This window comes from Babylonia areolata, chromosome 1 (assembly GCF_041734735.1).
Source record: "Babylonia areolata isolate BAREFJ2019XMU chromosome 1, ASM4173473v1, whole genome shotgun sequence".
Lineage (NCBI taxonomy): Eukaryota > Metazoa > Mollusca > Gastropoda > Neogastropoda > Buccinidae > Babylonia > Babylonia areolata.
Genome location: NC_134876.1, coordinates 38,076,624 through 38,088,653, shown reverse-complemented (window position 1 = coordinate 38,088,653; position 12,030 = coordinate 38,076,624). Strand labels below are relative to the sequence as shown.

At 39.6% G+C, this 12,030-nt stretch overlaps 1 protein-coding gene across 3 annotated transcripts in view; it reads left to right on the top strand.

The window, feature by feature from the left end:
- Positions 1-11,449, top strand: part of LOC143282642 (N-sulfoglucosamine sulfohydrolase-like) — a 30,189-nt gene extending 18,740 nt beyond the window's left edge. For 2 of the 3 annotated variants that reach the window (XM_076588304.1, XM_076588295.1), the window contains exons 6-8: positions 1,509-1,747; positions 3,243-3,418; positions 3,895-11,449. In XM_076588304.1, coding sequence (XP_076444419.1) covers positions 1,509-1,747; positions 3,243-3,418; positions 3,895-4,545 — 1,066 coding nt within the window. In that variant the 3' untranslated portion in view covers positions 4,546-11,449. The remainder of the gene's footprint in view (positions 1-1,508; positions 1,748-3,242; positions 3,419-3,894) is intronic. The other variant, XM_076588310.1, reaches the window with a different exon arrangement.
- Positions 11,450-12,030: the final 581 nt, after the last annotated feature.

The following is a 12,030-nucleotide window of genomic DNA, read 5'->3' as shown; positions in this document are numbered from 1 at the left end:
GCCAAAATAATCAACCTGATGATTGTGGGCATTACATCAAGAAGAAGAAGAAGAGGTGGAAAGTACCTCGTGGTACTGCCCTGACAAGCCAGTCATCTCTGTTCTGCACAGACATGAGAAAAGAGATCTGCTTGGCATCGTACATGGTTTTAAAAGTCCAAGTCCACCATGCTTTCTGGGTCAGAATATCTGGGCATGAGTAGATGAAGCATTCAGCTTAATCTGCTCACTGACAAATGATTGATCCTCCAGATCCTTCAGGTCTTTTAAGTGAAATGGGCGTTGCTGCAGTAAAAGTTCATCTGAGAGGAAATGATCTTGACAGCTTTCAGTTTTTTGTTAATCACAAGAGAGAAGATAGCGAGGTTCTCCAGGGATGACTGGAACTCATTAACAGTGGACTTCAGCCTGTCTTTGGTGGTTGTTCCAGTGAGGTTGATCTGGAATCCACGGTATGGGTATGGCTTTTCCTTGCCATACCTTGGGGATGCTCCTCCTGGGCCCTGAAATCATCTAGGGTGGTACTGTCTTGTGTGTACCAGTTACTAGTTGTTCCCTGTTCTTCGTCCATATATTGTTGCACATTTCTTTTGCTTGACCGCCATTCCTGTGAAGTTCAGGAAGACCAGTTTTGCTCACCATTTCCTTAATGTTGTACATACATATATACATACATAGATACATACACACATTTATACATAAATACAGACAGACATAGTGTATACATATGTACAACTCAGTGATTCGTACATGCATTCATGCATATATATGTACACACACACACACACACACACACACACACACACATTTATTTTACACATTCATACATTAATACAGACGGACATATAGACATAATTTATAACTCAGTGATTACTTCTTTTTTATATCCACTTTGTAATTTCAGACAATTTAATTACAAGTTCCTTGTTCTTTTGTCTTTATGATCAGATTTTTCTTATGACAGGTTTTATCTATCTATGTCCATCTAATGGCACACTTGTAACAGTCACATTGAAGGTCATTAGTGTGCACATGGTGCTGTTTTTGTGGTGGTTTGTTTGCTTACAAATATATTATGTGTGCATACAAAAGCTGTTTCTCTGTTTCACTATTTCTTTTGTGCCGCAAGATCATTTAGCTGATTTTGAGGACTGGAACTGTTGAAGAATAAAGGCATGTGTGCTTAAGTTAAAGGTCAGCCCACAGAAGAAAAGTCACACATATATGTGTGTGTGTGTGTGTGTGTGAGAGAGAGAGAGAGAGAGAGAGAGAGAGTGCACTATCAGTGGTTCCCATCTGTGGTTGCTAGTTAAGAGCTACTGTTGCTATGATTTCTGCTATCACAAGCATTACTGCTTCGAATACTAATGATTTATGCCATTACCAAAGTCAGTTAATTTACTTTTCAGTGCTCATGATGCAAAGACTTTTACCACAAGTATTACAGTCTCTAAAACTACTGATTTCTGCCATTATCACAGTCAGTGAACTTCTTGTTTACTTTTCAGGCCCTTTTTCCTGTACGTTGGGTTTCATGACCCTCACCGTTGTGGCAGCGTTCACCCACAGTATGGAGTGTTTTGCGAAAAGTTTGGCAACGGGGAACCTGGGATGGGGGTGATCCCAGACTGGAAACCTGTCCGCTATGACCCTGCCCATGTCATCGTGCCCTACTTTGTCCAGGACACCCCCGCTGCTAGAGAAGACATTGCTGCCCAGTACACTACCATCAGTCGTTTGGATCAAGGTGTGTGTGATTAGTGGATATAGTAACAGTATGTTCATTTAAGGTCTTTTTGCATATTGAGAAAGATGAATTAGTGTGTGCATGTGTGTGAGCATGTGTGTGTATTTGCTTGCATGTGTGGCCATGTAACTCATTATTGACTATCTTTTTTGAAAGGGGTTTAAATATTTTAAAGACAAAATTTGGGCAATGTAGAAAGGGTTACTAGACACTTAAAATCTTTAATATGTGTTTGTGTATGCACTGTGTGTGAAAGTTTGTTTTTTATAGCTATTTTTTCTCTTTTGTTAAGTAGTTATTTTGCAGTGTTTTGGATGTACAGTGTGTATGTGTGTGTGTGCATGCACTGTGTGTGTAAGCTCATATGTGTTTTACAGTCATTTTGTTTCATTGTGTCCGTAGTGGATGATGATGATGATGATGATATGGATACTTATACAGCACCTATCCTTGGTCGGAGACTAAGCGCTAAGCGCTTTATAAACACAGAATCATTTGCGCCACAGGCTGCCTACCTGGATAGAGTTGATTGACAGCTTCCATTGGGTGCGCATCATTCATTTCCTGTGCCATTCAATCAGGTTTCAGTCATGCACACGTACACACTCATACAGACATGTAACATTTTTTACATGTATGACCATTTTGTCTCTTTATCCCACCATGCAGACAGCCATACTTCTTTTTCAGGGGTGTGCATGCTGTGTATGTTCTTGTTTCCATAACCCACTGAACACTGACATGGATTACAGGTTCTTTAACGTCCATATTTGATCTTCTGTGAGCGTATACACACAAAGATTCAGGCACTAGTGGGTCTTTATATATGGTGACCTGGGAGATTGGAAAGAATCTCCACCCTTCACTTACCAGGTTCTGTTATGGAGATTCGAACCCGGGACCCTCAGATTGAAAGTCCAACACTCTAACCACTCAGCTTTTGTGCCAGTCTATAGTTATATAGCATAATGTGTTGTGGAGTGATGGCCTAGAGGTAACGCGTCCGCCTAGGAAGCGAGAGAATCTGAGGGCGCTGGTTCGAATCACGGCTCAGCCGCCGATATTTTCTCCCCCTCCACTAGACCTTGAGTGGTGGTCTGGACGCTAGTCATTCGGATGAGACGATAAACTGAGGTCCCGTGTGCAGCATGCATTTAGCGCACGTAAAAGAACCCACGGCAACAAAAGGGTTGTTCCTGGCAAAATTCTGTAGAAAAATCCACTTCGACAGGAAAAACAAATAAAACTGCACGCAGGAAAAAATACAAAAAAATGGGTGGCGCTGTAGTGTAGCGACGCGCTCTCCCTGGGGAGAGCAGCCTGAATTTCACACAGAGAAATCTGTTGTGATAAAAAGGAATACAAATACAAATACAAATGCATGGTGTGCATGTGTTGTATTTGCAGGTTCACATATGTATTTGTGTGCAGATGTTCATACCTCAGTGTTCATACTGTCGTTGCGTTAAACACACTGCTGGTTTTAAATCATCAGGAATAGGTGTGATTCTGGAAGAACTGAAACTGTCTGGCCACCTCGAGGATACCCTGGTACTCTTCACATCAGACAATGGCATTCCTTTTCCCAATGGCCGCACCAATCTGTTTGACCCTGGCATGGCAGAACCCCTGCTCCTGTCTTCCCCTCTCCACCAAGCATCCTGGGGACAGGTTGTACTTTGGCTTCATGTAAAGCTTCCTTGGTTAGCCATTTACACTTCATAGAAACTGATTTCAGTCCGATTTATGTAAATCTATAAGTATGGTCATACATACATAAATAGTATAATGTTGACATTAGCATTATCATCAACAACAAAATAACATGTGATCAGTTATAATTTTGCATGTTGATGCTTGTATTTTTTAAATAATTTTACTTATTGACTCTCTTTTTTCAATTATGAAAGAATGTTTCATCACCATACTTTTTAAATTGTCATTTCAAGTGAGCTATATTGCTTCATTGAAATTGAAATAGTTCATATAATTTATTAACTTCTCATCAAATAAAGAACATACAGTATTTATATATAAATGAGTGTAAAAATTCTCATAACTGAAGAAGTCTTTAAGTCATACCTATACAGGGTACTCCGTATTGATTTTGATTTCTGTTTAATTACTGTTTAATTGAATTTTCACAGAAAACATCCTCTCTAGCCAGTCTGTTAGACATCGTACCCACAGTCCTGGAGTGGTTTGGCCTGGACTACCCCAGTTACACCCTGGAGGGGGCACCAGTGAAGCTCACAGGTCAGTCCCTCCTCCCCACCTACACCAGGGCTTCTGTACCAGTCATAGAGCAGCGCACCGCCATTTTTGCCAGCCATGATCTGCATGAAGCCACCATGTACTACCCCATGAGGGTCATCCGCACAAAGCAGTTCAAGCTCATCCACAACCTCAACTTCAAAATGCCCTTCCCCATTGACCAAGACTTCTACATCTCTCCCAGTTTCCAGGACATTTTGAACCGGACCAAGAGGAAGGAGAACCTGCCGTGGTATAAGACGCTGAAGCAGTATTACTACCGCCCACAGTGGGAGATGTATGATGTGCTTCAGGACCAGAAGGAGCTGGTCAACTTAGCCAACAACTCCACCTTTTCCCAGACACTGGCATTGCTGAAGGAAGAGTTAGTGTCCTGGCAAAATGTGACAGCTGATCCCTGGATTTGTGCTCCTGCCGGGGTGCTGGAGTACCAGGGCCAATACAAAGGACACCCTCAGTGTCTGCCTCTGGATAATGGTCTGGATGAAACAGGTGATGCGAACCATTGGCTGAACAACAGATGACATACATTAAATTTACCTTCTGAGAGTTAGGAAGAGAGGGGTTTTTGAGAAGGTCTCTGCCTTTCCCACTGAATTGTTTTATTCTGGACTATAAGCTATCAGGTATGCATATGGCAGTCTGCTTCAGCATCTGCAATAAACATAGAATTATGGCAGCATGATGTCATGTTTGATGTTATTCTCTGCCCCAAGCAGGCTAAGTGGTAAGATGTCCCATTTGGAGATAAAGTAATCATCCCTCCCTGTGCCCTGCACCAGGCAGCATTGGAACAATTCATGCTGTACTATCTGTTGAACAAAAACATAAAGCGAGCATTTCAGCTAGTCTGGACACTGAATCTTAGCAAATCAAAGAATCAAAAGAGTACAAAAGGAGATAAGAAATATTATTTTCCTATTCTATTTCTTTTACTTGCTATGTATTAAAGTGTAACCTTTTATTATGGACCAAGAAAAATATTTCTATGTACATTCTGCATTAATAGTAATAACGTTTGCAGACAACTTTGTATGCTGGATTGACCTTTGCCCTGTTCTGTGATTTGTCCGATCCCCTTTGTTTTTGTCTTCTTTCTCAGCTCAGACATTCACAGTATTACAAAAGTTTAAATAATACTTAACAAAATAATGAAGAATGTGTGTATAGCAGACTTCCGGTTGGCTTCCGATGTCGGCAAGTCAGACACTGTTTGCTCCCATCTATTTCAGTCTTAAAAGATAAGTGTTTGTTCATGTGTAGGAAGTTCGAAATGTGGCCAAGAGTGGTGTGTGCTTTTGTGGGAAAAGATTCCAACATCTATCACGGAAAGCAACATTGTGAGAGGGTATTCATTGGTGATACACGTGGTAAGCTAGGCTGGCACTGGTGCTAGAATTTGGAACTATGGCGGCGGCCTCGCCAGCCCCGCCTGCCCCACCTGTGGAGCCAGTGTTCGTGAAGACTCGCACGCTGCCCTCCTATGAATCTCTGCCCAGCACATACGATATTTGTGTAGCCGCAGAAAGTGTGTCAAGTAGAGGTACGATTGTTGGGGCGCAGTGTATTCGCAGACTCTGGCGCATATATCCCAAAACAGATGAAAGTAGAGACAAATTGTTGCTGGAGGGGTTTGTGTTTACGGGTGCACGTCAAGTGGCTCTGCTGAACCGAAACCCCTTTTTAAGAAGGGAAGAAGACGATACAAAACCAACAACGAAACTATGGATTAGTAGTATCCCGCTAAGTGTGGACAACACAGACATTGAAGCTGCGCTGAAGAAGGTGGGCGTGGAACTACACTCATCAATTATAAATGAACTGGCCAGGAATCCTGACGGGAGACTGACACATTTTCAGACTGGCTGCAGATTTGTTTTTGTATCTGTACCCAGCACTCCACTGCGACCAATCTTGAAAGTCGGACTATTTTCAGCAGACATTTTTCATACAGAAATGAAGGAAAAACTTAAATGCAGTAAGTGCCTGCAAGATGGCCATAGGGTGTCCGGTTGTGAGGGTGAAGTCGTGTGTAGGGGGTGCTTCCAACCGGGACACAAAAAAATAGATTGTCCGTTGGCTTTGAGCGAACCAGACAACCAGGAGGCAACAGTGTGGAATGTGGATCCGTCTCACACACAGCGAGACGGGGAAACGGACCACGCAGACATGGAAGCAGCCGGCACCTGACGGCTGCGGTCTGAACACTGGACTGATTTCACCTCCACGACCCTGGCTTCGTCTAACGGACTAACGATAATGGACAGTGAAATAAAGACTACTCCTCATACTCATGGCGAATAACACTCTTAGCATTGGAACGCTAAACGTGCATGGCCTAAGAAACAAATTAAAACGAAAAGTAGTATTTAACTTTATAAGAAACCAAAATCTAGATATTGCATGTTTATAAGAAACGTATATTACAGACGATCTAATACATGAAATTGAGAGAGAATGGCCAGGAGAAGTTTTTCATAGATCAGGAACAAATAGAAGTAATGGATTAACGATATTCATAAATAACAAGAAAAAAAACACTATTAAACACATAAAAACAACGGATAGAATACTATTAATTAAGGTAATGCTAGAAGACAAAGTGAATGTTATTGCTAATTGCTATGCTCCAAACTTTACAATAGATAAATTAGCGTTTATAACCCAACTCGGCGATCTATTGCAGGACCAAGAGTATGACAACCTGTGGGAAGTGGGCGATTTCAACACAACAGTAAGCCAGCTGGACAATATTGCTGGGAAACCACATTCGATCCGTGAAACAAGTGCTTACCAACCTGTTAGCATCACTCGATCTTATCGACGCGTGGAGGACACTCCAACCTGACGCCAAAGAATACACTTGGTCCACACCAAACCCATTCACAGCAAGAAGAATCGACTATATATTTTGCGACTCTTCCACACAACCGTTGATAAAAAAATTAAAAAAGGCAGATATAAGGGTGTTCCCACAATCGGACCACTAGTCTTCAGTACAAACAACTTTCAGAGACGTCCAGGATACTGGAAATTCAATAATTCCCTGCTAACAGATCAAGCTTTCCTAGTCGGAACAAACACTTTTATTGATGAATATTTTGCACAATATAAACACGAAAACCCACAGAGAGCTTGGGAAATGTTCAAAGTTAAGTATAAATCTTACTGTATTCTATACTCAAAAACAAATAAATCCCAACGTCAAAACAAACTGCCATAAAAATGCTAAACGAAGCAGAATACCAATTGTCACAAGACCCTAACAATAAAGAAATCCAAACAAAAATACATAAAATGAAGAAAGACATAGAAATACAGGAACTGAGAAAAGCTCGAGGAGCACAGGTCAGATCCAGAGTCAAATGGATAGAACATGATGAGGAAAACACCAGATACTTTCTCCAGTTAGAAAAAATAAAGACAACATCAAACACAATATCTTGCCTTCAAATAGATGAAACGACAACAGACAGTCCGGAAAAGATACTTGGAGAAATAAAAGAATATGTTGATAATCTATACAAAGAAGACAAATCGTTAACTGGGGGAGACATACGGGAACATTTCCTATCTGACTAGGATTTTCCAGTCTTGACACAAGAGCAAAAAGAAGACTGTGACAATTACTGTGGAGGAACTCACCCATGCACTCAATGTGCTAAATAAAGACTCTGCACCTGGAAGCGATGGTCTCAAACCATCTTTCTATAAACAATTTTGGGACCGACTGAAAATACCACTTTTCAATTGTATAATCGATGCCCTGGAGCAAGGCGATTTATCCTTTTCAATGAGAAAAGGAATCATAACACTAATACATAAAGGAAAAAAACCTTGAAAGAAACAATCTAGCAAACTACCGACCTATTACTCTTACCAACACAGACTACAAAATATTTACCAAAGCTTTGGCTATACGACTGCAAAACGTAATCAAAACAATAATCAACGAAGATGAGATAGGAGTTATAAAGGGTAGACGCATTGCTTTTCATTTGAGGTTCTTTGATGATCTCCTGAAATATTTAGATAGAACTGACCAGCAAGGTGCATTGATCGCATTAGACTTCTCAAAAGCCTTCGACACGATATCAAAGAATTCTATACAACAAGCACTTGGCATTTTAAATTTTGGTCCAAAATTCGCAAGTTTAATTGCAACTGCAATGAGAAATACGGAACGTTGTATACACAATGGTGGCTGGCTATCCGTCTGGTTCCCAACTGAAAGAGGAATAAGACAAGGATGTCCACTCAGTCCCCGCCTTTTTGTTATAACCCTTGCCATCCGAATTCGAAACAACAAAGAAATTGAAGGAATCAAACTCTCGCATCAAAGCTTCAACGACAACGGGCAAGCCAATATTTCCAAAATAAAGCAGTTTGCAGATGACACTACGCTAACAGTTAGAAACGAAAAAGATTTCTGATAGCCATAAATACTATCGACGAATCTGAAAGCTTTTCAGGACTAAAACTTAATAAAAAAAAAAATCAGAAGGAATATGGTTGGGTTCAAGGAAAAAAGAAGTTGGAACCTATAATAGCATACCTACGAAATCTGATAAAATAAAAATTCTGGGCATACATTTTTCAGCAGACAGAAAAATTTCGGAAATTGAAGAGAACTGGAAAGCTAGAATAGATGCAGTAATTAGAACTATTAAAAGTTGGGAACGTAGGAACCCATCACTCTTTGGCAAGGTTATACTTGCAAAAACACTCCTCCTGTCACAATTCACTCTTCTGCTAGAAGTAGCATCGATCCCAGAAAAGATAATAAACTATAATTATTAATACTCTATTGTATAGATTCCTGTGGAAGAAAAAATATAACAATAAAAGAGCATTTGAGAAAGTGAAACGGGGAGTTAAGTCTCGACAAAGCACGCGGAGGCCTAAATATGATAAATGTTGAACACCAACAACAAATGTACTTGGTAAAATGGGCAGTGATGCCTCAAAGAAAAAAAAGCACAATGGAGCATCCTTGCAAAAGAAAATATTGCACCTTTTGAGAACGCACACTGTGCTTTTAACTGTAATGTCGCTGCAGAAGAGATAAAACACTTAGAAAAGGTACTATCAGTCTTCTGGAGGGATGTGCTAAAAACAGTAGCGTCTTTTAACAAGAATAGACTGACAGACAACATAAAAACGGAACCCCTTTGGAACAATAAACATACAAAATACAAAGGAAATACCTTGTTCTTCATAAAGTGGAACAAAACGGACTTTTCCGTCGTGCAAGACCTATGGCTAAATGGAAACCTCTTAACGTACCAAGAAGTTTCAGAACTGAAGAATTGGTCCCCACCCAAACCTGTTTGAGTACAACGCAGTCATAAATGCACTACCACGCGCGTGGAAATTTCAGCTAGCGCATGATAATCTAAAGGAAGGCATTCCGTATAATATTGCAACTGAAGAGGAAAACGTAACCACCCTGTCTAATAAACAAACCAGGAAAATATTTGCCCTTCAAAAAAACCATGAGATCTGCGCGGTGCAATTCTGGAGACGAAAATTAGAGATCAATACTCAAGATTATTTCAGCTCAGCCTATGAATGCACGCAGGAAACTCGACTGAGGTTATTACATTTCAAATTCATACACAACATCTACCCAACAAACATCATGCTACAAGAAATGGTTGCCACAGATACTAACAAATGCCATTGGTGCCAAGAAACCGACTACATTGAACATACATTCTATGCATGTCCCAAGCTCACCACTTTCTGGACAAACGTAAAACAATTTATACTTACTAAGTATAACACTTGGATCCCAATGAACGAGAAGATAGCATTATTTGGTGCAACTAAAACTGATATCAAATTCAAAAAGAAAACAAACAAGTAAACATTATCTTATTGGTTGCACGGCTTGCTATCTCCAAATTTAAATACGGCAAATGTAAGAATCTTGAACTTATATCCGAAACAGACCTACACCTCAGAAATCTGGAAGGAAGATAAAAATGTTTAAAAAAACAAAAAACAACCCACAACGAGTGACCAGGTGGTCACATCAAACATACATACACATATTGTTCTTGCATCGTTATAGTACCTCCAGAGAGAGAGAGAGAGCCTAGTTTTCTCTTTTAGACACTAATTGTGTGCGGAGTCATTGTGTGTTTGTTTATGTTTTTTCTTCTTTTGTGTTGCATGATATTGAAAACGATGGATAATGTCACTGGGAAGAAGATATGTTGTAAGAAAATGAAAATAAAGAAGAGAGAGAGAGAGAGAGAAAAAAAAAAGGATAACAGAAAGAAAGGAGAAAATGATGACGGAGGAAAAAAAAAGGAAACGAAAATCTTCCATGGATGCTGAGACAGCCCTGCACATTTGCAGAAACTGAACGCATCCTCTGATTTCTCCTTAAAAAAAAAAAAAAAAAAAAAAGAAGAAGAAGAAAGAATGTGTGTATAGTGTGCCTATGGACAAGAAAGAAAAGAAAATTATCAAAATTTAGAAACCCCCTTTCCTAAACACCATCACGTTTGTTTTTTCAGTATTAACACTTAGCTGCATACTATCACAACAAGACTTCAAAACATTCAACTGATTTTGTAAGCCCCCTGGTGTTTCTGAAAGCAAAACAACATCATCTGCAAAAAGTAGAATGAATATTTCCATGATGTCTGGTAACAGTTGGATGCCGTGCCTTCCTCTTTCATCCGTCTGATTAGCCAGCTGATTGATGAACACTGAAAACAAAGTAGGACTTAATACACACCCCTGTCTCACACCAATCGGACACTCAAAGAACTCGGCCATCCCAGTTAACTCTGACACATGACATTAAGGATTTGTACATTGCTGATAAAGCTGCTAGAAACTTACCCTTAACCCCCTGGCTTCTAATACATTCTATAAGTTTGTCATGTCTAACAGAATCAAATGCTTTCTTAAAATCTGCAAGTGCAACATACATTTTTCTACCTTTCTTACTCGTACATTCCTGGACAATTGCATTGAGACTGAAAATGTGATCAACTGTAGAGTGTTTCTTCCTGAATCCTGCCTGGTTTTTTTTTTATATCAATTTGCTATTTTCCAACCACAAGTATAATCGTGCGTTCAGTATCGATGTATAACATTTAGATAAAATACTAAGCAATGATACCTCCCTGTAATTATCAACATTTTCAGGGTTTCCTTTCTTATGAATTGGTGCTATAACAGCTTTTGACCAAGCCTGGGGATAAATGCCTTTATTGAAAATAGTATTGAGAGAGAGAGCATGCTTCAGTGTGTGTTAATGTGCATGCAAGTGTATATGTTTGTAAGTTGCATGTGATTGTAATATCTCAATGTCATTTATTAAGTTCAAAGCATCAGGTATGAAAACAACAATTCTTGTACATTTAACACCATATGCACAATTTAAAATAAAATCATCACAAAAACGTATTCCTGTGTTGTGTATGACTTTGGACAATAAATCAATCACAATCAAACAGTTGTCCATTGCATTTTGTGTTTTTGGCGTTGTCAGAACATGACAAAATAAAAAGAAATTAGTACCATAATTGCACTGATTCCTGCCAAACAAGTCCCACTGCAGGAGTTCTGCACATGCAAGAGGAGTAGCAGTTTCTGATATGATGTATGTTTCTGTACACACACACACACACTCACACTAGGTGTGTGTCTGCCTGCGTGCTTCTATCTTGAACGCTCACTATAGTCAATTGAAATTTTAATAAAATATAGTTTAAAAAAAAAAAAAAATGCTGTTAACAATTTCTTATCTATCTGCAGGAAAGACATTTTCTTGACTGCTTCTGTGTATTTAAACAAATATGTATTCAAAACAAAAAAAGATATTTTTCAATTATGTTCTTGCATTCACTGCTGACTATCAGTCTGATCAGCCATGCAAGCAAAGCGATCTTCCTTCCTGATCACAGTCAATACCTGACTATTCTATCACAGACTAAAAAGAGGTCTGCGGGAGATATATCTGGGTCTTCATGGAGTGGATAGGTTTC